This window comes from Nerophis ophidion, linkage group LG03 (assembly GCF_033978795.1).
Source record: "Nerophis ophidion isolate RoL-2023_Sa linkage group LG03, RoL_Noph_v1.0, whole genome shotgun sequence".
NCBI classification, from domain to species: Eukaryota; Metazoa; Chordata; class Actinopteri; order Syngnathiformes; family Syngnathidae; genus Nerophis; species Nerophis ophidion.
This window is the reverse complement of record NC_084613.1, coordinates 14,583,126-14,608,418: the sequence shown is the minus strand read 5'-3', so window position 1 is coordinate 14,608,418 and position 25,293 is coordinate 14,583,126. Positions and strand designations below refer to the sequence as shown.

At 38.9% G+C, this 25,293-nt stretch overlaps 2 protein-coding genes across 3 annotated transcripts; both read left to right on the top strand.

Moving 5' to 3' along the window:
• The first annotated feature begins 1,180 nt into the window (after positions 1-1,180).
• Positions 1,181-10,202, top strand: LOC133549171 (serine/threonine-protein kinase pim-3-like). Of its 2 annotated transcripts, none has more exons than XM_061894340.1 (6): positions 1,181-1,408; positions 1,621-1,736; positions 5,945-5,995; positions 7,135-7,498; positions 7,557-7,733; positions 9,214-10,202. In XM_061894340.1, the coding sequence occupies exons 1-6, from the start codon at positions 1,363-1,365 to the stop codon at positions 9,387-9,389; spliced, it is 930 nt and encodes a 309-aa protein (XP_061750324.1). In that variant the 5' UTR covers positions 1,181-1,362; the 3' UTR covers positions 9,390-10,202. The 2 variants fall into 2 exon arrangements, with proteins under 2 accessions (XP_061750324.1, XP_061750325.1); XM_061894341.1 differs by having other exon boundaries at positions 1,183-1,408; positions 1,624-1,736.
• Positions 10,203-13,307: 3,105 nt separating this feature from the next.
• On the top strand, positions 13,308-25,221 carry ftsj1 (FtsJ RNA 2'-O-methyltransferase 1). The gene is made up of 11 exons (XM_061894339.1): positions 13,308-13,501; positions 17,116-17,244; positions 17,613-17,682; positions 17,773-17,875; positions 20,278-20,356; positions 20,436-20,488; positions 20,554-20,607; positions 22,144-22,246; positions 22,360-22,443; positions 24,795-24,898; positions 24,969-25,221. Exons 2-11 carry the CDS (start codon positions 17,124-17,126, stop codon positions 25,119-25,121), a joined length of 924 nt encoding a protein of 307 aa, XP_061750323.1. The 5' UTR covers positions 13,308-13,501; positions 17,116-17,123; the 3' UTR covers positions 25,122-25,221.
• The last annotated feature ends 72 nt before the right edge of the window (positions 25,222-25,293 follow it).

The following is a 25,293-nucleotide window of genomic DNA, read 5'->3' as shown; positions in this document are numbered from 1 at the left end:
GATAGTACTTTATTGATTTCTTTAGGAGAGTTCTTTTATTTAGCAATTAAAGCCCTCAAAGATCAATAATGCAGGACACCATTGATTTTAATTATTTAATAATTTTGAGTAATCAAAGTGAAAAGTTTGACAAAATCCGACCAAATACATTTGAGATCCGAAAGGTTCTCCACTCATAAAGTGATGCATTTTAATTAGTTTTTTTTTTACTTTTAACACTTACATTTCAAGATCAACTTCTGATATATCTGTCGATTTTAAGTTTGAACTATTATTTTGTTGGTTTTATGCCCTTTTGTCAAAACTTTTATGTTTCTATATGGCAACCACACAACATAGGCAATATTTTTTCCTCATAAAACATTTCAAAGTGATCATTTTTAAGTAATAATTCATTATAACATATATTTTTTTGTCCTTTTTTTTGAGCAATGGAAACAAAAGAAAATAAAGACAAAAGGAAAAAAAACTGCCTGCATGGCAGCTTTGTGTCAACATTGCCACTTTTTCTCATTAGATTACACCTCTTTCCACTTTTTTTAAAATGTTTTATTTTTTATTTTTGCAATAATATCAATTTTCCAATTTTTGCAGAATGTGTGGTAGGCCGGTAAACTATTAGCTGCGGAACGCAAATGGCCCCCGGTCCGCACTTTGGACAACCCTGGTCTAAGGCTAAGTCTCACACTACAATATTGTAATCACATAACGAAACGCGCCGTTGTAACATTTCTCGTCAGTGATTGATCAAATATTGGTCACGTGACAACATAGCGCTCTGTGATTGGTCAGAGCCAGTTCAAGCAGAGAAACAACTTCACAATATGTTACGCTACCATTCATCATTAGACTTTGCATTCAGTACATACACTAATTTTTATTTACCAACGCTAGACCGACATGTATTTTATTAATGGTTTAAAACAGTTTCAATCGCGTCAATTGAATCGTTACCAACTTCCGGGTATCCCTGCGCTCATGCCTTACTACGTAAAACTAGTCCGTTCACTGTCTCGTCCATTTTTCACAGTGTTTAATCCACAGAAGACTGGAATAAAGTGTATATGTCACGACGATGCTGGGCATCTTTCATTTATTCGTCGAATTTAGTCAAGTCCTTTGTGTATTTGCTCAGCTCGTCGCGGAAGGATACAGCGTGGCTGATCCGGCTTGTAAACAAATGCCGGTGCAGTGGCGCGCGACTGCAATTAAAATGGCTGCCACGCTTGTACACATCCTCCACTCGCACGGCGTTCTTCTTCTTGCTCTCTGGTGAGGACGGCCGAGAGTACAACGACTTCTTGGGAGTCGTCGGCGGGGAGAGGTTTTTGTTTTTTTTCTGACGGAAACGCGCCGGGCGTTATGCTGCTCTCGCAGCGCGGCTCCACGCCGGCTAACCTTCAGCAAGGTAACAACACACGCCGGCCGGCATTCTCTTTAACCGCCGTTTCCTTTCATCTCCTATTGTTTCTTTCATGTTAAAATATATCATACCTATCAAATCGATGTTTATTTGCTTTAAATTCATCAACATGTGCGCGTATTATCGTGAGGGGGTCATTTTCGGGATGTTTTGCAAACACGTTGTTGTGTCGTAATTCCTTCTACTATTGTCTCCAGCAGCAGCCAAAGAGGACATGCTGACGTTCGACGACGTGTACCGGCTGAACTCCGTGCTCGGCAGCGGGGGGTTCGGCACCGTCTACTCGGGGGTCCGCATGGCCGACAGTGTGCCGGTAAGAGTCGGTTCCCTAACAAAAAGAGCGGCTTTGTTTTGGTCGGAACACGTGGTCTGCTGGCGTGGAGCTTCACGCGCGTAACGGCGCCACTTCCGGTTGGCGCTCGTAATCTTTACGGCCGTGTCTCACTTTATATTAAAAGTGAGTATCCATGTATGCCGTTACACTACTCGTTACACTTTTAGCCATTTAGAGTTCATGCTTGCCATGGTGATGTTTATGTACTGCTAATTCGTCGACGTTAACGTTCAATATTCCGCTTTTATTTTGAAGGTCGTACAACATCCGGATGTGTCTCGTCGTGGTGAAAGAAAGATGACTTTTTATTATTTGTTTACAGCAGTCTATTTCAACCTTTTTTGAGCCAAGGCACGTTTTTGGCTTTCAAAAAATTCGGAGGAACACCACCAGCAGAAATCATTAAAAAAACGAAACTCAGTCGACAATAACAAGTTGTTGTCGCAATTGTTGGATATGACTTTAAACCAGGGGCGTCACTAGACCTAATACTGTACTGGGGCACACCCGGGGCACAAATAATTCATGTGAGTGTGCAAAGCATGCAAGCAAAAACATTTTTAGCACTTATTCTTCATAAAAAATACATAAATAGTGCTTTAAACTATGAAATCATATCAGATTATGTTGTATGGATCTTTGATTAACCACCTGAAATTAACTAATGCATTTGACCTACTTGTGCACTTTTTTACTCCAGACTTCTAAACTGCTACTGGTGAAAGCAAAAAGGAAGAGCAATCAATCTTTTTGAAATATATATTGCAGTAATCATCTGCTAATTTAACATCTACAAAAGTAAAACAAAAAATAAAGCACCCCTACATCTCTGGGTTCTTTTATATTATTTAATTTCCATTTATAGCAATGTGGCTAATCCTATTTCAGATACACAAAACTATAAAATATACACAAAACAGTAAAGCCACAGTAGTAGAATAAATGAATAACTGTTGTGTTTTCAGGGAATAATTTTCTGAGAAGTAAACTGTAACGTCTCGTTTTCATTTTTGCAAAGTGGTCAATCACTCTGGACAGACATGGAAATATTACAGTAACTGTTATACAGTTGACCAGTGGTTCCCAACTGGTGGGTCGTGACATAAAAGTGGATTGTGTGTCATTTTCAGTGAGTCGCAGTCAGATGTGTGCATGAAAAAAAAGTTTAGGGAGAAAATAATCAAATTGTGGCAACAAAACCAGATTATTTTAGCCTTTTTTGTAGTGACTATTAGTATTTTAGCAAAAGGCAAACCGACTAACAAGTTGGAGGAGGACTCAGAACAGACATGGAAATATATTTTTAAAAAATCTAAATAGGGCAACAAAACCCGATATTTTCAGCCATCTTTCTGAAAACAAATACAGAAATGTTACTATTTTTTCTGGACACAAAACCAGATGCTTTAGCTGAAGCCATTTTTCTGGTGACAAAACAAGATTATTTTAGTCAAAGTCACACCGATTAACAAGACAAGTCTACTGTGCTATTTTTCTGTGAAATAAACTTGAATGATTAATAAAATTGGCTCACGTCTTGATATGGAAAAATGTTTTTCTTCCTGAAGATAAACCATTTGAGAAGCACTCAACTCACACGTGCTTACTCCAAATCATCATTGATGCAGAGGTCCTGAGCAGAACCAGCAGACAATAACCAACATTATTTTTCATGTTCATTGGAAATTCCCCCGACAGCTCGTACAGCAAATGAATATGTTTGTCTTGATACAAGGAATTTCGTTAGCTAACTTAGCATCAACTTAAGACAATGATGTTGCCTAGCTAGCTAGGACTTCACTTACATCTCTCATTCCTCACTGCTGCTTCCCTGCTGCGGGCGAATAACTTTCTGATATCCATCTAGGAGTTACAGTTTGAGTCAAATCAAAATAATATAATTAAAAAATTGTTGTTGGCTAACGTTACCTACCTCAGCAGTGATTCGCATCCTCTCTCTTTCTCTCTCAACTGAAGTCTCGATCCACACGTGAAAAAAATACCATATTAATTAGCCATGTGCTCATTGTTACGTGGAGTGAATACAGTAGCAATCAATTACCATACTAAGTAGTATGTGCGCTGTTGTCTATGTTATGTAGACTTAAAACTCTGAAGCGTTTTTTTTTAAATTCGTGAAATGTTTACTGGTGCACCCAGTGAAATCTGTCTGGTGACGCCACTGCTTTAAACCAGTGGTTCTTAACCTTGTTGGAGGTACTGTCACGCCAAATTTCTTCCCCCCCTACATAAACCTTCCCCCCGGAAGACATTTGGCGTGACAGCCCCTCTAATGCCTGAAGTACCCCAATGAGGGCGTGATAATACAAAGTTATATGACTCTTAAGGGTTACAGCTGCAAAATTAGTGAAGCAAAAATAGCTTGAAAGGTTAGCATGCTGGAATGCTAATATTTTTTTCCAGTTATTTTTCACCAATGACCAATCAGCCAATTATAATGCTTTTAAAATGGGCAACTGTGTGGGCTGCTTTAAGCAAGTTATATGACTCATAAGGGTTACAGCTGCAAAAATAGCTTGAAAGGTTAGCATGCTGGAATGCTAATATTGTCTCCTCACCGTTATTTTTCCCCAAATGACAATTAGCCAATTATAATGCTTTTAAAACAGGCAGCTGTGTGGGCTGCTTTAAGGTCCTTCCACCCTCATTGGGGTCCTTCAGGCATTAGAGGGGCTGTCACGCCAAATGTCTTCCGGGGGGAAGGTTTTTGTAGGGGGGGGATTTGGCGTGATAGTACCGAACCCCGTTAGTTTCATATGCGCATTCACCGAACACTTCTTAGTGAAAAATAAAAAAAATAAACATTTTAATTTAAAACAAAGTTATGTGTTTTTGGTAACACTTTAGTATGGAGAACATATTCTAAGTAACAAAGATTTAATTCAGAGGTTTTTGGACACTAAGGGAACATATTCTAAGTAACAAAGACTTAATTTTGTGGGTTCTTCCGAGGATGTTGTAGTCGTAATGATTTGTGCAGTCCTTTGAGACATTTGTGATTTGGGGCTATATAAATAAACATTGATTGATTGATTGATTGATTGATTGAATTTGGAGTTATTTGGTTAGGGTTAGGGCCATGGTTAGAGGGTTAGGGTTATGACGCCATGCCCAATAAGCCATTAATGAGTACTTAATGACTAGTTAAGAGCCAATAAGTTTACTAATTTGCATGTTAATAAGCAACAATAATTAATGGTGACTATGTTCCCCATACTAAAGTGTTACCATTTTTTTTTTTACTGGTGCACAAAAAGAACCGTGCATGAACATCACCTTGTTCAAAGAACAAAACCAACATAAACTCACATAAATTACACACCTGCAAATCCGTCTGACTTCTGATGTTGCCGTATCCGTATTACGCCGCTAGGGAGAAGTTTTTATTGAGACGATGAGTCGGGTGTGTTTTGACCTCCGCCGAACCGCTGATGCCAACTCACCGAACCCCTAGGGTTCGATCGAACCCAGGTTAAGAACCACTGCTTTAAAACATAACAATGGGTTTTCAAATTTTGGGGTATTTTCCTGTAGCAGTTTCATGTCTTCCTTTGAGCGATATTTCCCGCCTCTACTTTGTTTTAGGAATCAAGAATATTTCAGTTTGTTTTTATCCTTCTTTGTGCGGACGTTGTTGATTGTCATGTCATGTTCGGATGCACTTGTAAACGCCGTCTTTACTCCACAGTAAGTCTTTGCTGTCGTCCAGCATTCTGTTTTTGTTTACTTTGTAGCCAGTTCAGTTTTAGTCTTGTTCTGCATAGCCTTCCCTAAGCTTCAATGCCTTTTCTTAGAGGCACTCACCTTTTGTTTGTTTTTGGTTTAAGCATTAGACCCCTTTTTACCTGCACGCTGCCTCCCGCTGTTTCCGACATCTACAAAGCAATTAGCTACAGGCTGCCACCTACTGATATGGAAGAGTATTACACGGTTACTCTGTCGAGCTCTAGACAGCACTGACACTCAACAACAAAACATTCATTTGCAGACCATAATTACTGGTTTACAAAAAATATTTTTAAGCCAAATAGGTGAAATTAGATAATTTCCCACGGCACACCAGACTGAAAAAACACCGGTTTACAGTTCCAGGAAAGAAAGACTATTGATGGCTGACATGAATGTGATCGATATTAAGCGTGTGTTATGTGGCTGTTTCCACGCAGGTGGCAGTGAAGCATGTCTTCAGGGACAGGGTAACTGAGTGGGGCTCTTTGGTGAGTTTTTCTACAACTTTTATCACACAGACATTTTTTTAATCAATCAATCAATGTTTACTTATATAGCCCTAAATATGTAGTTGATAGGCTCCAGTACCCCCCACAACCCCAAAAGGGACAAGCGGTAGAAAATGGATAAATGGCAAAGCGGGGGTTTCTAACAATCACAAAGTGTTAACATTATTATTTTTATTGTTATTATTGGGCTTCACGGTGGAAGAGGGGTTAGTGCGTCTGCCTCACAATACGAACGTCCTGAGTAGTCTGGGGTTCAATCCCTGGCTCAGGATCTTTTCTGTGTGGAGTTTGCATGTTCTCCCCGGTACTCCGACTTCCTACCACTTCCAAAGACATGCACCTGGGGGGGGGGTTTGCTGCTAGCGAGGTGTATAATATAGTAGGTCAATAATTCATAACAGTAATTTAATATTTTTTTGAGCAATTTAAAAAAAAAATCCCATAAAAATTATAGGGGGCTTAAAAGGGTGCCACAAGTGTTAAAAATGAGTCTTCTTTTTTTTAACTTACAACTTAAGATTTTTCTGATTTATTAGTTTATTTTGTTTTTTGTTTTATGTCCTTTTTGTCAAAGACAACTGTTTGAGGTTTTTTTTACCCATACATTGTGCAATTTTTCTCCTTTTTAAAAAAAAAAGAAATTTTTTGAGCCTTTTTGATTTAGAACATTGATTGTAATGGACAATTTTTTTAAGTCCTAAAAATGTTTAAAGATCCCGTTCAAAGTGCTAAAAAGAAGTCATACTTTTTACTTGTTTTCACTTTCAATTGTTAAATCTGTCGATCATAGGTTTGTATTTCATATGCAACACTTTCAATTTTCCTGAAGGAACTCTCCTGAAGGAATCTATAAAGTACTATCTCTTTCCCCCAAAAAATATTTCAGTGGAATATTTAAGTAATTGGAGCATTAAATAAGTATATCCTTGAGATAGATAGATAGATAAATAAATAAAGAAAAAAAAACAGCCTGCATGTCAGTTTTGTGTCAACATTGCAACTTATCGTTACATTTGACCCGTTTGCTCTTTAATCCCGCTTTGTTTGTTTTACTAGTATTTGTAGAAAGGGGCCTTGTTGTAAACTCTTTCGCTGTAATTAATCGGAATATTCTTTAGCGTGACGTCGCTGTGCCACTGGAGATCATCCTGTTGAAGAAGGTGGGCGAGACCTTTGGTGGCGTGGCGCATCTCCTGGACTGGTGGGAGCGTTCTGACGGCTGGCTGATTGTGATGGAGCGCCCCGAGTCGGCCCAGGACCTTTTCGACTACATCACCGAGCGCGGTGCTCTGGACGAGGCGGCGGCCCGTGGCTTTTTCTCCCAGGTGCTGGAGGCGGTGCGTCACTGCTACACGTGCGGCGTGGTCCACCGCGACATCAAGGACGAGAATCTAGTGGTGGACCTGAGGACCGGACAGATCAAACTCATTGACTTTGGCTCGGGGGCGCTGCTCAAAGATGGACTTTACACAGATTTCGATGGTGAGTTCTTATCATGCACTTGTTCTCTCCTGAAAAGCTGACGGACTTGTGTGTCCAGGCACGAGGGTGTACAGTCCACCGGAGTGGATCCAGCTCAGACGGTACCACGGCCGCTCGGCCACCGTGTGGTCGCTCGGTGTGTTGCTATACGACATGGTGTGCGGTGACATCCCCTTCGAACACGACGAGGACATCCTGAGAGGACGGCTCTTCTTCAGAGGCAGCGTCTCTGCAGGTTAGCCATATTGTACTAAACAGCCAGGACAGGGACACACCACCTCCGTATGTTACTGTAGCTTCCATTTCCTCACATTCTTCTTACGTGGTGAACTCACAAGCAAAGCCAAAGTCTCTTTATTCGTCACGCTCAGACCAGCAGCACACTTTCACAATAACATATCCAGTCTGACTGCGCTAAAATGAAGATTTCAAAAACAAGCATCATTTTTTTAAAACAGTTACTGACACAATTATTATGCTTTGGTTTAAAATGTTGGTAAAAAATGTCCCAATAACGTGAGGCGTTTTTGTATTTAATTAACAATCATGTTATTTTAATAATGACAATATAGAGATAAAATAAGTTTAAAAGGAATAAAATTAAAGCAGAAACTGGAATTTTTCACATTATTAAAATATATTACCATTTGATTTTACTTGTTTGTCACTATTTTATATCCATTTTTTCTTTTGAATTATATTTAGAGTTGGGTTTCGCTGGTACAATAATATACTTGTGTTTTCAGATTAGAAAATAATCGGGATTTCAGTATCGATCAAAATAATCGAGATTACCATATTTTCCGGACTATAGAGCGCACCGATGTATAAGCCGCACCCAATACATTTTAGAGGACAATTTTTCCGCATATATAGCCACACCAGACTCTGACTAAAAGCTGCAGATATGCATGTTATGAAATTAGTTATTTACACAGAAATGTTTATTTACATACATTTTATGTATGTAAATACATAAAAACACGGCAGTAAAACGGCTGATGAAACAAAACTGAAGTCATCGTCATGGCAGACTCAATAACTCCACAGTGACATTTTGGTGAATTGACAGAGGAATTTGTGAAACTGAAACCATACAAAAAGAATGTTGTAGTAAGTTAATAATGCTAACACAGACACTTGTAAACGTGCTCGCATATTAGCTATTGCTAACTACTGCATCATCGTTACGATAGCACGTACAAATATGCATGTAAATACTCCTACAGACATCACACATGGGACGGTTTAGTAAGTAAGAATTGTTTTAGTTATGTATGTTGTAAAACTTTACTTACAAATTTTGTTTGGAGTGATGAATGAAGAATCCATAAGGGTAGAAACGCTATGGGCAAATAGAAGACTGAACGACACTTCTACTTCCGGTTTAAGGCTTTAAATGGCAAGAAACACTTGCAGACATCCACCCAGCTGCATCTGCAGTGAGAGAACTCATCCAAAAGATGGTGCTATAGCACAAACAGTAACACCTTTTCAGTGTATTTGCATATGTTTTTTGAAAATGATTTGTATTATGGTTGTCAGTGGAGAAAAATCCACCGCCCCATTTTATAAGCCACAGGCTTCAAAGCATAGGTAAAAAGTAGCGGCTTATGGTCCGGAATTTACGGTATTTTTGCCACAATCGTCCCGCCCTTGCGCACAGAGTTGACGTTTGTTTTGAGCAAAGCTTTTGTTCTTCTGCTTTGTGACAGAATGCCAGCAGCTGATTGGCTGGTGTCTCAGCCTGGAGCCCCGCGATCGTCCCACCCTGGAGCAGATCCTCCTCCACCCGTGGATGACGTGTAGCAGGGAGCATGAGGAGGAGAGCGTCACGGACCACACCAGCAAAGACGACTTGTCGCCATCGTCCTCTCAGGAAAGCGTCTGATTGGACAATGTCAAACAGGTGGACGTTTTCAGGTGCTGTCCCCACGGGAAGCAGTAGTCCATGTGTCCACATGACCTGTGGACCACTGCTTTTCGAGGACAATGCCCTGTCGTTAGAAATATGCAATATTACCTCCCATGTTTTCCAGATTGTTTACCTGCAGAACAGGAAGTGACCTTCATTACATGTCCTTGTACATCTTAGAGGCGTGGCCTTTCAGGCGTTTGATTGACAACTTTTTTGGAAGTGTCCTATTTGTGGATGTGTCTTTGCATGGTGCTCCACCATGTCTTGGCCTGCTCTCTCTGAAAGTGCATGTAATGAAACTTCCAACCTAAGTAAGCTTGGAGTTATGTTGTCACAAATCAATCAGCTGACATTCTGGAAGCGTCTTTATTTGTTCAGCTTTGTTTTGTTTCTGTAGACCAGAAAAAAAACTGTCCAAAAATGTTGAAGCTGACAAAAGTTTCTTGTTCACTTTATTTCACTGCAATCATTTTGTGCCATTTTTGTTTGTTCCACATGCACAGTCAATGCAATGATACTTTTGTATTTAGGATATATTCTATTTTCTTTTATGTGTGCATATTTTGTACAAGTTTTTTTTTTTACTTGTGAAGAGAACATTCCTCACCATTCTTTATTTATATTTTCACTTTTCTGAAAGGTTTTGTTTTTAAAAATGTTTTTTCAATGCTGAGCTGCAACCTACATTTAGTTTTTGTATGTTAGAACTGATTCCAATTGTAAAAACAAAGTTACTGTATTTTTGTTACGCGTTTTTCTAATTAAACCATTTTGTAGAGAAGGTGATTTCAGGTTGTTTGACTTTTTTGTTTAAGACTGGAGTGGAAAAACCTCAAACACTCAAATGTTTTTACTCAAACCCAACCATTCTTACGTAAAATAATTTTTTTTCAATTTAAAAAACTAAACTTGTAAAAAAAAAATGTTTTAACTTGCGAATAATTTTTTTTTTTTACTGAAGAATATTTGTACTTATACTTGCAAATCATCTTCATTTTCAGAATTTTTTTCACCATGTAAATCGCTTCTAATTGCATAAAATTATGATTTTTACCCACAAATCGTTTCAACTGACAATTGTTTTTAATATTTGCAAATCTTTTTTTTTTTTTTAATGTTTTCATACTTCGAATTGTTTTTTCAATTGTAGGTAAAAAAATAGTACTTGATAAAATTATTTTTATACTTGCGAATTGTTTAAATCTTTTTATATTTGCGGATTGTTTCTTTAACGACAAGTAGTTTTATACTTTCAAATACATTTTTTTCCCTGCAGAATTGTTTATTTTACTTGTGAATCGTATTTTAATTGAAGAAATGTATTTTTATACTTGGAAAGCGTTTTATTAACTGCAGAAAATAGAATATATACCTGCAAAGGGTTTAGTTTTTTCTAAATCCATCCATCTTCCGCTTATCCAGGGTCGGGTCGCGGGTGCAGCAGCCTAAGCAAGGAAGCCCAGACTTCCCTCTCCCCAGCCACTTCGTCTAGCTCTTCCCGGGGGATCCTGAGGGGTTCCCAGGCCAGCCTGGAAACATAGTCTTCCCAACGTGTCCTGGGTCTTCCCCGTGGCCTCCTACCGGTTGGACGTGCCCTAAACACCTCCCTCGGGAGGTGTTCGGGTGGCATCCTAACCAGATGCCCGAGCCACCTCATCTGGCTCCTCTCGATGTGGAGGAGAAGGGGCTTTACTTTGAGTTCCTCCCGGATGACAGAGCTTCTCACCCTATCGCTAAGGGAGAGCCCCACCACACGGCGGGGGAAACTCATTTCAGCTGCTTGTACCCGTGATCTTATCCTTTCGGTCATGACCATAGGTGAGGATGGGAATGTAGATCGACCGATAAATTGAGAGCTTTGCTTTCCGGCTCAGCTCCTTCACAACGGCTCGGTACAAAGTCCGCATTACTGAAGACGCCGCATCGATACTCCTGTCGATCTCACGATCCACTCTTCCCCCACTCGTGAACAAGACTCCTAGGTACTTGAACTCCTCCACTTGGGGCAGGGTCTCCTCCCCTACCCGGAGATGGCACTCCACCCTTTTCCGGGAGAGAACCATGGACTCTGACTTGGAGGTACTGATTCTCATTCTGGTCGCTTCACACCCTGCTGCGAACTGATCCAGTGAGAGCTGAAGATCCCGGCCAGATGTAGCCATCAGGACTACATCATCTGCATATAGCAGAGACCTAATCCCGCGGCCACCAAACCGGAACCCCTCAACGCCTTGACTGCGCCTAGAAATTCTGTCCATAAAAGTTATGAACAGAATCGGTGACAAAAGACAGCCTTGGCGGAGTCCAACCCTCACTGGAAACGTGTCTGACTTACTGCCGGCAATGCGGACCAAGCTCTGACACTGATCAGACAGGGAGCGGACCGCCACAATAAGACGGTCCGATACCCCATACTCTCTGAGCACTCCCCACAGGACTTGCCGAGGGACACGGTCGAATGCCTTCTCCAAGTCCACAAAGCACATGTAGACTGGTTGGGCAAACTCCCATGCACCCTCAAGAACCCTGCCAAGAGTATAGAGCTGGTCCACAGTTCCACGACCAGGACGAACACCACACTGTTCCTCCTGTATCCTAAGTTTGATTATCCGGCGTAGCCTCCTCTCCAGTACACCTGAATAAACCTGACCGGTAAGGCTGAGGAGTGTGATCCCACGATAGTTGGAACACACCCTCCGGTCCCCCTTCTTAAAGAGAGGGGCCACCACCCCGGTCTGCCAATCCAGAGGTACCACCCCCGATGTCCACGCGATGCTGCAGAGTCTTGTCAACCAAGACAGCATCCAGAGCCTTAAGGAACTCCGGGCGGATCTCATCCACCTCTGGGGCCTTGCCACCGAGGAGCTTTTTAACTACCTCAGCCCCAGAAATACGAGAACCCAACACAGATTCCCCAGGCACTGCTTCCTCATAGGAAGACGTCTATGTGGGATTGAGGAGGTCTTCGAAGTATTCCTTCCACCTATCCACAACATCCGCAGTTGAGGTCAGCAGAACACCATCCGCACCATACACGGTGTTGACAGTGCACTGCTTCCCCTTCCTGAGGCGGCGGATGGTGATCCAGAATTGCTTCAAAGTAGTTTTCCATGGCTTTCCCGAACTCCTCCCATGCCTGAGTTTTTGCCGTCGCGACCGCTGAAGCTGCACATCGCTTGGCTTGTCGGTACCTGTCCACTGCTTCTGGAGTCCTATGAGCCAAAATAACCCAATAGGACTCCTTCTTCAGCTTGATGGCATCCCTCACCCCTGGTATCAACCAACGGGTTCTAGGATTACCGCTCCGACACGCACCCACTACCTTGCGGCCACAGCTCCAATCAGCTGCCTCGTTAATAGAGGTGCGGAACATGGTCCACTCGGGCTCGATGTCCAGCACCTCCCTCGTGACATGTTCAAAGTTCATTTCAATACCGGTAATTTGAAATTGCATAAAGGGAAGAAGATTAAGAGCTATTCAGTAGGATTTAAGGTCCAAGCTTACATCACACTCAAATTTTTACTGCATGCCTTTGGTAAGTACCAGGATGCGAAGATGTTTTAAAACAATTAGCACATGCTTATTTTTACCGTATGCCTTCGGTAAGCGCAGGAGTGAGAAGACGTTTTAAATTAATTAGTGGCCCGGTGGCAATTCAAGGAAATACGGTAGTTTTAATACTTTTATACTTTTGTCCAGGGTGTGCCCTTCCTTCTGCCCGAATGCAGCTGAGAAAGGCTCCAGTCCACTGCCACCCCGAGAGGGACAAGCGGTAAGAAAATGGATGTCCATCAATCAATGTGATTTAAGGCGTGATTTGCTGCCTGTTTAGAAGTCGCGACACAATACAAAGTGGTCACGTGACGTAGATACCGCCCTGAACATAGCTAAACCAACACTTCATGTCAGATTTTAAAATCAAATTTTATTACTGTGACAAATCATCGAATGTTATTTTTCCAATTGGAACTTACAGTACTTTAGTAGTGCAGTACGCAACGTCCTTTTTCAACAGGCTATTGAGGGGCACCTTACAGTTAGAGGGGTCCTTCAACCCGCAAAACAACGTGGACACGTTTCTTCCGTAAGCAAACTATTTTAAATATTTTTGCTGTCTTATAACGTGTGCTGTAATTTATAAGTGCTATATTAAACAAAATATATTGCTAATATGAGAGGAGTCATTAGCTGTTTACAGCCATCGCCAAACGAGAACTGAATTTGACTGTGCACACAAGACGCTAAAGCAGACGTTTAAAATGGTCAATTTGAAGTGTTACTCCTCTCTAGCGTCCGACAAGTGTAATATTAACCAAATATACTAGATCCATAACTACATATTTAATGTTATTATGCAAATCAGTAGAAAATTAAGGTAGCTACTGAGCTTACAGTAAATACAAATGTAAATCAAGTTTAAAAACACTAAAGTCAGTGTAGCTAATTTATTTGCTTATTAACGTGCACGTCGGTCTGATTTGCGTGTGCAAATGAATACATGTAAAATGTTGGCCCTGTGATAAGATGGCGACTTGTCCAGGGTGTAAACCGCCTTCCGCCCGATTGTAGCTGAGATAGGGACCAGCGACCCCAAAGGGAATAAGCGGTAGAAAATGGATGGAGGGATGGATGTTAGCATAAACAGGAAGACTAATTTAAAGGCCTACTGAAATGAGATGTTCTTATTTAAACGGGGATAGCAGGTCCATTCTATGTGTCATACTTGATCATTTCGCGATATTGCCATAGTTTTGCTGAAAGGATTTAGTAGAGTACATCCACGATAAAGTTCGCAACTTTTGCTTGCTAACAGAAAAGCCATGCCTCTGCCGGAAGTCGCAGACGATGACATCACATGTTGATGGCTCCTCACATCTTCACATTGTTTTTAATTGGAGCCTCCAACAAAAACAGCTATTCGGACCAAGAAAACCACAATTTACCCATTAATTTGAGCGAGGATGAACGATTTGTGTTTGAGGATATTGATAGCGACGGACTAGGAAAAAAAAAAATGCGATTCCATTGGGACGGATTCAGATGTTTTTAGAGACATTTACTAGGATAATTCTGGGAAATCCCTTCTCTTTCTATTGTGTTGCTAGTGTTTTAGTGAGTTTAACAGTACCTGATAGTTGGAGGTGTGTGTTGACGCGCAGTGTCTCAGGGAAGTCGACGGCAGCTTTATGGAAGGCACAAGCTCAGCTGATCTCCGGTGAGAAGCGACTTTTTACCTAAATTTTCTCACCGAAACCTGCTGGTTGACATTCGGTCAGGATCCATGTTCGCTGTGATCCATAATAAAGTTTCACCTTCGTGAATTTTAAACAAGGAATCACCGTGTGTTTGTGTGGCTAAAGGCTAAAGCTTCACAACTCCCGTGTAATTATGCCGTTAAAGCAGACGACCTTTAGCTGTGTGTGTGCGCAGCGCCCATATTTCCTAACAGCCTGTGACGTGAAGCGTACACGTCATCATTACGCGACGTTTTCAAGAAAAAACTCCCGGTAAATTTAAAATTGCAATTTTGTAAACTAAAAAGGCCGTATAGGTATGTGTTGCAATGTTAATATTTCATCATTGATATATAAACTATCAGACTGCGTGGTGGGTAGTAGTGGGTTTCAGTAGGCCTTTAAAGTTGTTGATGAAGCTGTCTGCACACCGCTAATGCAGATTAAGAGTTGAAATTGGCCTGAGATGGCATTTGGAAGGTCGTAATTACTGTGCCGGAGAAGTAAAACTTGGAAAAACTGCGTTAAACTAACTTTGAATTTCACAGGCGTATCAGGGTATCCACGGAGTTTTAAAAAGTCCAAAGTCTTAAATCCAATAATTTAATATTTATTAGTAACCAGCCAGAAGGTATATTTTTGATGTAAACAGCGGTCACAACGCAGGAAGTATATTACCTGAGGGGGCGTGGCTACAGGATAGAGAATTGTTTTGACTCCTTTGCTTTGCATGCTTGTTATAGAATGTGACATTTTCAATGATAATGTTAGTGAACGATCTAGTACATATTCTGTGCTACATTACAAGGGACATGTCAGTGTCGAAGAAGTTGGTAGATGAAAATAAATCTAAAGTAAATATAGTGTAGAAATGCTCTCAATTGCAGGAAATTTTGTCTTCTTGTTCAACATTTTCTTTCAGTACTTTGTGCTGACAGAAATCGTCCTTTTTTTAATCAATCTTCTCTGTCGCAATTATTTTTCTCAATGTTTCTCTTTTTAAAAAAAATCAATTTTAATCTTCTTTGTCGCAATTCCTTTTTCTCAATTTTAATCCTTTTTTTTTTAAATTTATTTTAATCTTTGTCACAATCCCTTTTTCTCAATTTTTGCCTTTTTTTCTAAGTTTTTCTCCTCTCCCCCAATGTTCCTTTTTTTCCTCAATGTTCCTGTTTTTCCTCAATTTTCTTCTTGTCCCCCAATTTTTTGTCTTTTTTGGCTACGCTCCTTTTTTCCTCCAATTTCCCTTTTTCCTCATTCTTCTCTTTTGTTTCCTCAATTTTCCTCTTTTTTTCTAAATTTTCTTTTTTCCTTATTCTTGTTGAAATGTCTTTGGTTTTATTTTTCTCTTTTTTTTTTGTAAATTTTTGTCTGTTTCCTCCAAAGTTCCTTTGTTCCTCTTTTTGTCACAATTTCCTTTTTTCCCCTCTCAATTTTACTTGTTTTTGTTCAATTTTACTCTCTTCCACTGTTTTTTCCCCTTTTCCTCCAATTTCCATTTTCTCTCAATTATACTCTTTCCTTTTTTTTTTTTTAAAGTTGTACTTTTTTTCTTCATATTTTCCTGTTTTGGTCGCAATTTCCTCTTAAAATTTTCCTCTTTTCCCCAAAGTTTTTATTTTTTTGTCAATGTTCCCTTTATCCACCCAATCTTCGTTTTTTTTCCTAAAAGTTCCCTTTTTCTTTTTGCCTTTTTCTTAATGTTTCCCTCTTTTTGTCACAATTTCCTCTTTTTTCTCAACTTTTGTCTGTTCTCCCAACGTTCCTTTCTTTACCCCAATGTTTCTCTTTTTTCTCGATGTTCCTTTTGTCCTCCAATTTTCCTTTTTTCCGAAATGTTCTTTTATTTTTTTTCCCTTTTTCCTGTTTTCTCTTTTGTCGCAATTTACTCTTTTTTCTCAACTTTTGTGTGTTCCCCCAATGTTCCTATGTTTCTCCAAATGTTTTTTTTTGTCAATGTTCCCCTTTTCATCCAATTTTCCTTTTTTTTCCCAAAATGTTCTTTTTTTCTCTCCGCAATTTCCTCCTTTTTTCAAAATTGTTCCTCTTTTTAGTCGCAATTTTCTAAATTTTTGTCTTTTTCCCCCCAATGTACCCCATCCCCTCCGATTTCCCTATTTTTCAAAATGTTCTTATTCCCCCAATTTCCTCTTTTTTCACGTTTTTTTGTATTTTTGCCTCAATTTCCTCTTTTTCTCAATTTTCCTCTTTTTCTCTCTCAATTTTGGTCAATGTTCCAATTTATTCTGAACTTTCCTTAATTGTTCTTCAAAGGGTGCTTACATCCCTGAATAACCCGGAAACAAGCACAAACAACATTTCAACGGCACAAAAGAATGAGACATTTAAGAGAGTTTTGCAGGTTATTGTTTTGTGTACATTGTGGAAGTGCTGTGTAGGTGACAAGCAATGACTACACTTGTAAGTATGAAATGAAGGATAGATTGTGACTTACTACTTTCAGAGGACAGAATGGGTCGCTCATCCAAAGACAAGCGGGACATTTACTACCGTCTGGCCAAAGAGGAGGGATGGAGAGCCAGGAGTGCCTTCAAGCTGCTGCAGCTGGATGAAGAGTTCAACCTGTTTACAGGTGAGAAAGAGAGCTTACCTGAAGTGATAAGTCTATTAATTGAACGATAAATAAAAATTAAATTGGTAGGTTTTCCTCTTTTTTTCAAAATGTTTCTTTTTTGTCTCAATTTCCTATTTTTCCTAAATTTTCTTTTTTACCCCTCAATTTCCTCTTATTTTCTAAATTTTCTTTTTATATATACATATATGTATGTATGTATATAAACGTGTGTGCATATATATATATATATATATATATATATATATATATATATATATATACACACAAACACGTATGTATGTATATACAGTTTGTACTGTGTTTATATATGTATGCTTGTGAATGAAATGATGATGATTCTGCTGTATAATTTGTGTGATTATTAGGTGTGAACAGAGCTGTGGATCTTTGTGCCGCTCCTGGCAGCTGGAGTCAGGTGCTCAGTCGAAAACTCAGGTAAAAGAACTCCGGTCACAGTCTTGTGCAACAACTTTCCAGAAGACATCTGTGAGGGATGTAGGTGTTACTCGACTAAATGTTGTCTAGGGGTCGGGAGGAGAAATGTGAAGAGGTGAAGATTGTGGCAGTGGACCTGCAGGCCATGGCTCCTCTCCCAGGAGTCACACAGATTCAAGGAGACATCACCAAGGTGTGGACTTTGTTGGATTGTTACTTGTTTTGTGCAAGTGTTGATCTGCCACTGCAATAGCAGTCGGTGTGTGCGATACAGAAGAAGATATAAGCCGGCGATCGAGGTTTTAAACTATATTCTGATAATGAATGTGTATAACGCGTTCACGGTTTGTCAGCGAAAAGTGATCAGAGATAGTAGGATCCTCCTCCTTTTTGGAAAGAAAAGTCTAACCAGATCCTTCTGGCTGTCTGAAATGATGAGTGCTGACTACAATTGAAAATGAACATTCTAGAATAAGTACAAACCATAGGAAACCAGAGTTCTCCTGGAGATCAACGCAAGTCGTCCTAAGTTCAGAGCAATGTAAATATGGGTGGGCTGAGAGTAACGTACAAAGGGTTGATACCACAGTGTTGAGATCAAAGTTTTTAATTGTCACTAAATTTCTTTTTTTTTGTGTCATTGTTTTTTCAAACTCAGGAAGTAAGTCCTTGGGCACAGGAGGACTTGAATGGTTTAAATCAGAACAAATACTAGTAGGCCTTGGCAATAAATGCATTTTACGGATAAATTTGACTTTATTGTTACAGACGATTTAAAGAATGAATGTTTTTTTTCTCCCCTCGTCGGCCCGCGCACTTATTTCTTTAGCGGAAATGCAGACGCCTAGAAAAGCCTGACTATTGCTAATGCTAACGCTAACCAGAGCAAGACGTTTGTTCCCAAGACAGGGAAAGTGTTGTTGGTGGTTTGGATTTGCGGCAACTGGTGTGGAACAAGTGGCTGCACGCAGCAAAGTCTGTTTCAAAAAGTTAGCACAACAAAATGATTCCAGAATCTAAAGCCGAGAGAGGGAAACTCTTTACGAGCAAACTCTTTACAACAAACTCCTGCATTCAAAATTCTGTATTTAATAATAAAGGATGAGAAGAACATTTTAACATTTTTTTGATATTGTTCTATTGCCAGCCTGTCTTTTTGTCTGATTATAATTGCGATCAAAAATGTAATCTTTCAATGATATTACAAATGTGATGTATCAGCATTTGTATGACGATACTTACCCTGTAACTACTTTGGTATTGGATCCATAACCACATTTGTAGTATCAGCCAAAACTAACCTATCCATCAAACGGAAGAATAATTGATTATTACATTTAAACAGAAGTGTAGGTAGAACACGTGAAAACAGAACTTAAGCAGATATTAACAATAAATGATCAAGTCAATTAGTTATAGTTTTGATCAAATCATACTTGTGGAAATTATGTAATATGTTACTACGTTACTGTCAGCAAATAATTTGTAAATTATTTTTAAATGTTTCTGTTATTTATATGCCAAATAAAATATTGCAATGTTTATCTTTATATTTAGGGTTTTAGGTCATATTGCCTGTCATACTGCCAAAACTCCACAAACACACAAAAAGGTTTTTAGTCACGCCCAACTCTTTGCAAGTTAAACCATTTTCCTCAATTAAAAAAAATAAATTACAAGTAGAAAAAAAAACAAAGCAATTTTCTGCAATTAAAAAAACAATTTTATTTGACTAAATATACGATTGGCAAATAAATAAATAAATCTTCAAGGAAAAAACATTTTTTCTGCAAGTAAAACAATTTGCAAGTATAAAAACATGTTTTTCAAGTAAAAAAACTAATTCCATTAAAAAACATTTTCCAATTAAAAAAAGATTTGCAAGTATAAAAACAAATTTCCTTAATTAAACAAATGATTTGCAAGTACAAGTAAACATTTTCTGCAAGTAAAAACAATTTGCAAGAAAAAATAACTATTTTCTGAAAGTAAAAAACTATTTACAAGTAAGACAATTTTCCTTCATTAAAACGATTTGAGAGTCAAAAAAATTTTTTTTTCCTTAATACAAAACAATTTTCAAGTAAAAATAACCATTTTCTGCAAGTAAAAAAAGCGATTTAAATGTTAAGAAAACAAGTTTATGTAAGTAAAAGAAACTATTCACAATTTTTTATTTTTATTTTGGCAAATAAAAACAATCTGAACGCAAAAAAACTATTTGCAAGTAAAAAAACTATTTCCTTTAGTTACATTTTTTTCCCAAGTATAAAAACAATTTTCTTCAGTTAAAAAAGGCTTTGCAAGTAAAAATAACATTTTTATGCAAGTAAAAATGATTTCAAAGTTTGACAATTTTCCTTAATTGAAAAAAAAAATTGTAAATAAAAAAAAAATGTATAAAAAACATTTTAAGCAAGTTTTTTTAATAGTTTTTTCTTTGACTTGCGGATGGTTGGGCATGGGTAAAAAGCCTGTTTGTGGAGTCTGGTCAGAAATTTCCCTCCTCGTGTCTTCAGACAACAGTGAGTTTGTAGGAGTGCATGCTTACCTGCACGTAACGTCTGACATGACGTCACCTGACCTTTCTCTCAGGTGTCGACAGCTGAGGAGATCATTCGTCACTTTGAGGGTCAGCCGGCTGACCTGCTGGTGTGTGACGGCGCTCCAGACGGTGAGAGACTCCCTTTCAATGGACACGTCATCAAATTTTTCATCTTTGTTGTATTCACTTGAAAATAATGTTCCCATAGTGACGGGACTCCATGACGTGGACGAGTACATCCAAGCTCAGCTGCTGTTGGCTGTGAGTACTGACGTCGCCTTCTGATCATCAGAATTATCTTGAAGTAACTAAGTCAACTTCTTCAGGCGCTCAACATCACCACTCACGTCCTTAAACCAGGAGGAACCTTTGTGGCCAAGGTGAACTCATATCTTCTATTGAATATTATGTTCACAGCTCTCTTCATATGACACCAATCATTCTCTGGACGTAGATGAAGATTTAATAGTAGTAAATATACCAAAATACAATATTTCACTGAATTGATTAAAATACCAGCTGTTGTAACAATAGCAATTCATGATCAATTAAAAGCCTGATTAAAAAGGTGTGACCTGCAGTCCTGTGGCTCTTTGGCAGGTGGGGGCCACAGGTAAATGTTACAAATAAGTCACATTATATTATATTAATTTCCTAAATCTCTAGATCAGGGGTGCTCACACTTTTTCTGCAGGCGAGCTACTTTTCAATTGACCAAGTCGAGGAGATCTACCTCATTTATATTTATTTATTTACTTATTTATGAAAGATACACTTTTGTTAACAAGTTAATGGTGTTTAATGATAATACAAGCATGTGTAACACATATAGATTCCTTTCTTTCATGAATACAAGAATATAAGTTGGTGTATTACCTGATTCTGATGACTTGCATTGATTGGAATCAGACAGTGGTGCTGATAACGTCCGCATTTTCAAATGGAGGAGAAAAAAAGTCCTTTCTGTCCAATACCACATGAAAGTGGTTGGATTTGGCATCTCGTTTGTCTAACTTGAATACTCCTTTTTAAACTTTGTTATGAGAGTAGCATATGTGTGTGTGGCCCTTTTATTGTGTTGACAGCAGGTGAGTGACGTCAGCGAGTGTGTGGGCGGGCGAAGAGAGGGAGCGATCGCTGAGGGCCGGGGAGAAATACATTGGCATCAAGCTTCCTAGCTTGTGCAAGCTAGCTTTCTGAGACTCTTATTTTGTTAGCACAGGCAGGATGAAGCAGGTCTTTTATGGTGAAGACAGGAACTGTGGAGTCGGTCTTTAGAGTTTTGACAGCAGGTACGGCCCAAGAATCTGTTGAAATAAAAAGTGTTTCTCTCGGTTTATGTCTATTTTTTTAATGCCTGGCTTGTGATCGACTGACACACCCTCCGAGATCGACCGGTAGCTCGCGATCGACGTAATGGGCACCCCTGCTCTAGATCAATTTCCAGTTTATATGTCAATATTAACTTTATTTTTTGTTTTATGGCCTTTTTGCCAAAACCTTGTAAATTAACTTTAGATCCATCCGTCAAGTTTTTTTCAAATACTTTTTTTCATGTGTTTTTTATGCCCTTTTTTTCAAAGAAAACTTAGTTTTATATCCAGCAAACACACAAAATATGCAATATTTTCCCCAAGAATTATATCAGAATGGAATTTTGGGAATAATTGGAGCCTTGAATTGGTCAATAATTCATTGATTTTGATTCATCATTTTATGAGCAAAGACAGTTTAAAAAACTAAACAAAAAAACGTTCTGTTATTAGCGTTAATATTGCAACATGTTCAAGTTACATTTCACTTGTTTGCTCTATTATTCCACTTTTTTCAAATGTTTTTTAAAATGTTTCCTTAGCCACACGGTCCTATGAAAAATGTAAATGTAAATTCCTTCCTTATTGTTTGGATTGCCTCAGATCTTCCGAGGGAAAGATGTGACTCTGCTCTACTCGCAGTTAAAAATCTTCTTCAGCGGCGTGACGTGCGCCAAACCTCGAAGCAGCAGGAACTCCAGCATTGGTCAGTCAGCCGCAAACACTCCCAAGCATTGCAAACAAAAATTCAAACGCTTTGCTCTCTTGATGAAATCTGCCGTGTTTGATGACGTGCGTTTTTCTTCTGCTCGCATGAAGAAGCGTTTGTGGTGTGCCAGAATTACCGTCCCCCAGAAGGTTACACCCCCAACATGTCCAACCCCCTGCTGGATCACTCCTATGGTACGTTTCAACAATGTCCGTGAATGCAACTCATCCCCTAAAAACCCACTAAGTGCTTACGTTATTTTTCAGGTTGAATTGCATTATGATTTACTTTAAATACATTATTTTACATTTTTACTTTCATATTTTGATAATTAAAGTTTGTTTTTTTCTGATTCAAATGTATTTTTTACAATTTCATTCATTTACTTTTTTAGTTTCAATTAAAACTTGTCATCGACTGAAACGGGCGTGGCATAATGACAGCTTAGCAAAAAGGGTAGGGGTCGTGCCTGATCGCGTTGCCTTCAGGGTGCGTAATGCAGTGTCGTTTATTTATTAGGTAATGTGAATAAAAGCACTAAATTAATATGAAAAACCGTGACATTTTTAAACGGTCATTGCCTCATTTAAGGAGTTTTTTTGTTTTATTTTACCTCGACGCCCAACTTGTCCATTACAGTGGGGACCAGGGCCCGCTCAAATATTGACACTGAATTAGTGATCTTACTGTTGATTTTTATTGTTTTTAAACATTATATCCAACCTACATTGTCAAATGATATAAAAGCATGTGTCACTCACAAATATTATTATTTATTTAACAAATAAACCTGAGGCTTAGGTCAGACTGATTAGAAATATAATGATAAAAGATACTAACCAGATATACTGCATGAAAAAATAAATTACATACATTTAAGAAGTGCTAAATTAACGTTGAGTATTTTAAAAAAAAAATAAACTGTCAATAAAATTAAAGTGCAAATGAAAATACGGTTTCAACCTTTAGTCATAATTTTGGCCCTTAAAAACTTCTATGGCTTTAGCGGCAGACTTCTTTGGTTCGTTTGATATTGTCATTACTGTCACAAGTGGTGGAAAAGTGTATTACAACAGAGTACCGCTACAGCCCATACGGACCACAGCTAAGAAGCACATTAGCAGCCCATGGGTTAAAAAACTGTCCTTTAGAATCATTAGTATTAGCATGCTAAATTAAATTTGCCTGGTGAGCATATATACTCTCTTTCTGTATTCTAGTTTTCTCATATTCGCTCCACTTACTGCCACTCATTCTCTCATGTTTGACTCTGGCATTTGTCATAACCAGGAAGTACAATGTGGAGTGAAAACCTACCAAAGCAAACCCAAAATCGCTTGTAGTAGCGACTGGGTATACTGATACTAGTCATTGTACACAACTATGGTGCATTCAAAGACAGCTAAATAAAGTGGAAAAGTGAACTTGCAATGAATCAAAACAATGTCGACGTGCAAAAACTGTAGGCTTTCTAACAGTACAGTCGAACCTCTATTGTTGCGCACACACAAAAAAAGTCAATTTGGTGCACTCAAACGTTAACAACCATGTTGCTACAATAACAAAAAAAGTTAAATTAATTTTTTACCTTGCTTCGGCAAATATTTGAGGAATGCAAGCGAGTAGCCCTCTCCTCTCTTCTTCTTGTGTTGTCTCACTCGGACTAGGCTGGGCTTCACTTGGTCCTCGCTGCGCTCTAAAATTTGTCTGCAATGACACATGTTTTCGTTATTTTTCGTATTTCTCACTATTAGTCCTTCTTAAGTCCACAGCAAATTCCTCCTCCTTTCCAGGCTGGTTTGTTGGCTTTTTAGACCCAGATTGAGTAACAAATAGACAAAATATGGTGAATGGTGGGGGAAAAAAACATTTTGGATGGGTGTATCCTGCTTTTTCTCTGCAGGCGAGAAACAAAACAAATGACTGAATGAAGCGTTTGCACACTATGGCATAGTTTGCACGTCCAAAAGTACATAAATGGAAAAGTTTGCAAAAAGTGGGGTTCTTAAAACAATAGAATAATAATCAGTGGTTTAGGGATCTGTGGTGTAACCGTCATAAAATGATGCATTTATTTGTTTTAATTCCTACGTTCCTTGAAGGCAATAGATCGGGCACACACCCTATCCTTTTTGCTGAAGTTGTCTGTCATGATGCCACGCCCGTAGTGTGAGATTCGGGCCAATATAATACTATATAAAAAAATTGTGAAATTGAAAAAGAAAAATGTAAACAAAAAAAAATAATATTTGAAAGTGGGAAAAAAAACACTCTAAAATATCAAAATATAGAAAGAGACAAATTAATACAAATTATTAATAATAATAATGAATTGTCCAGTGTGAACCCTGCCTTCCGTCCGATTGTAGCTGAGCTAGGCTCCAGCACTCATTGCGACCCCGAAAGGGATAAGCGGTAGGAAATGGATGGAAGGATGTATAATAATGCATGGTTTGGCATTCAAACCTATATTTGACGTTCCAACCACTAGGGTGCAGCACTGCAGTTTTGTGATGACCAACCATCTCATATAATTCTCAACTAGATGTGGACTTCAACCAGTTACAAGGTCCAAACCGCGTGATCGTACCTTTCCTGGCATGCGGAGACCTGAGCGCCTTTGACTCTGACAGAACATATCCTCTGCAGGTGATTCCAATTTTTTTATGAGCCATCTTGAACAGTTGAAACCCTTCTGACATGTATACCTCTTTTGCAGCTAGATGCTGGCAAAGAGTACCAGTACACGCCCCCCGCCCAGCCGCCCATCAGCCCCCCGTATCAGCAGGCCTGCCACCTGCGCAAAAACAACCTGCTGTCCAGGGAGGATTGTCCATCAGTGTGTGCCAACCAGACTGGAGACGAGGCTTAATCGCAAACATTTTAAGTGTTTTTGTGTATATTAAATGTGTTTTGCTGCCATGAGTCATTTTATTCATATAACAATAAAGTCAGTGTTTTTAAAAGAGTAATGTTGATCACAGTAATGATAGCATGTCACTATATTTTTAGATTGTTGTGGGAACGTCCTGGCTCTACTTCCG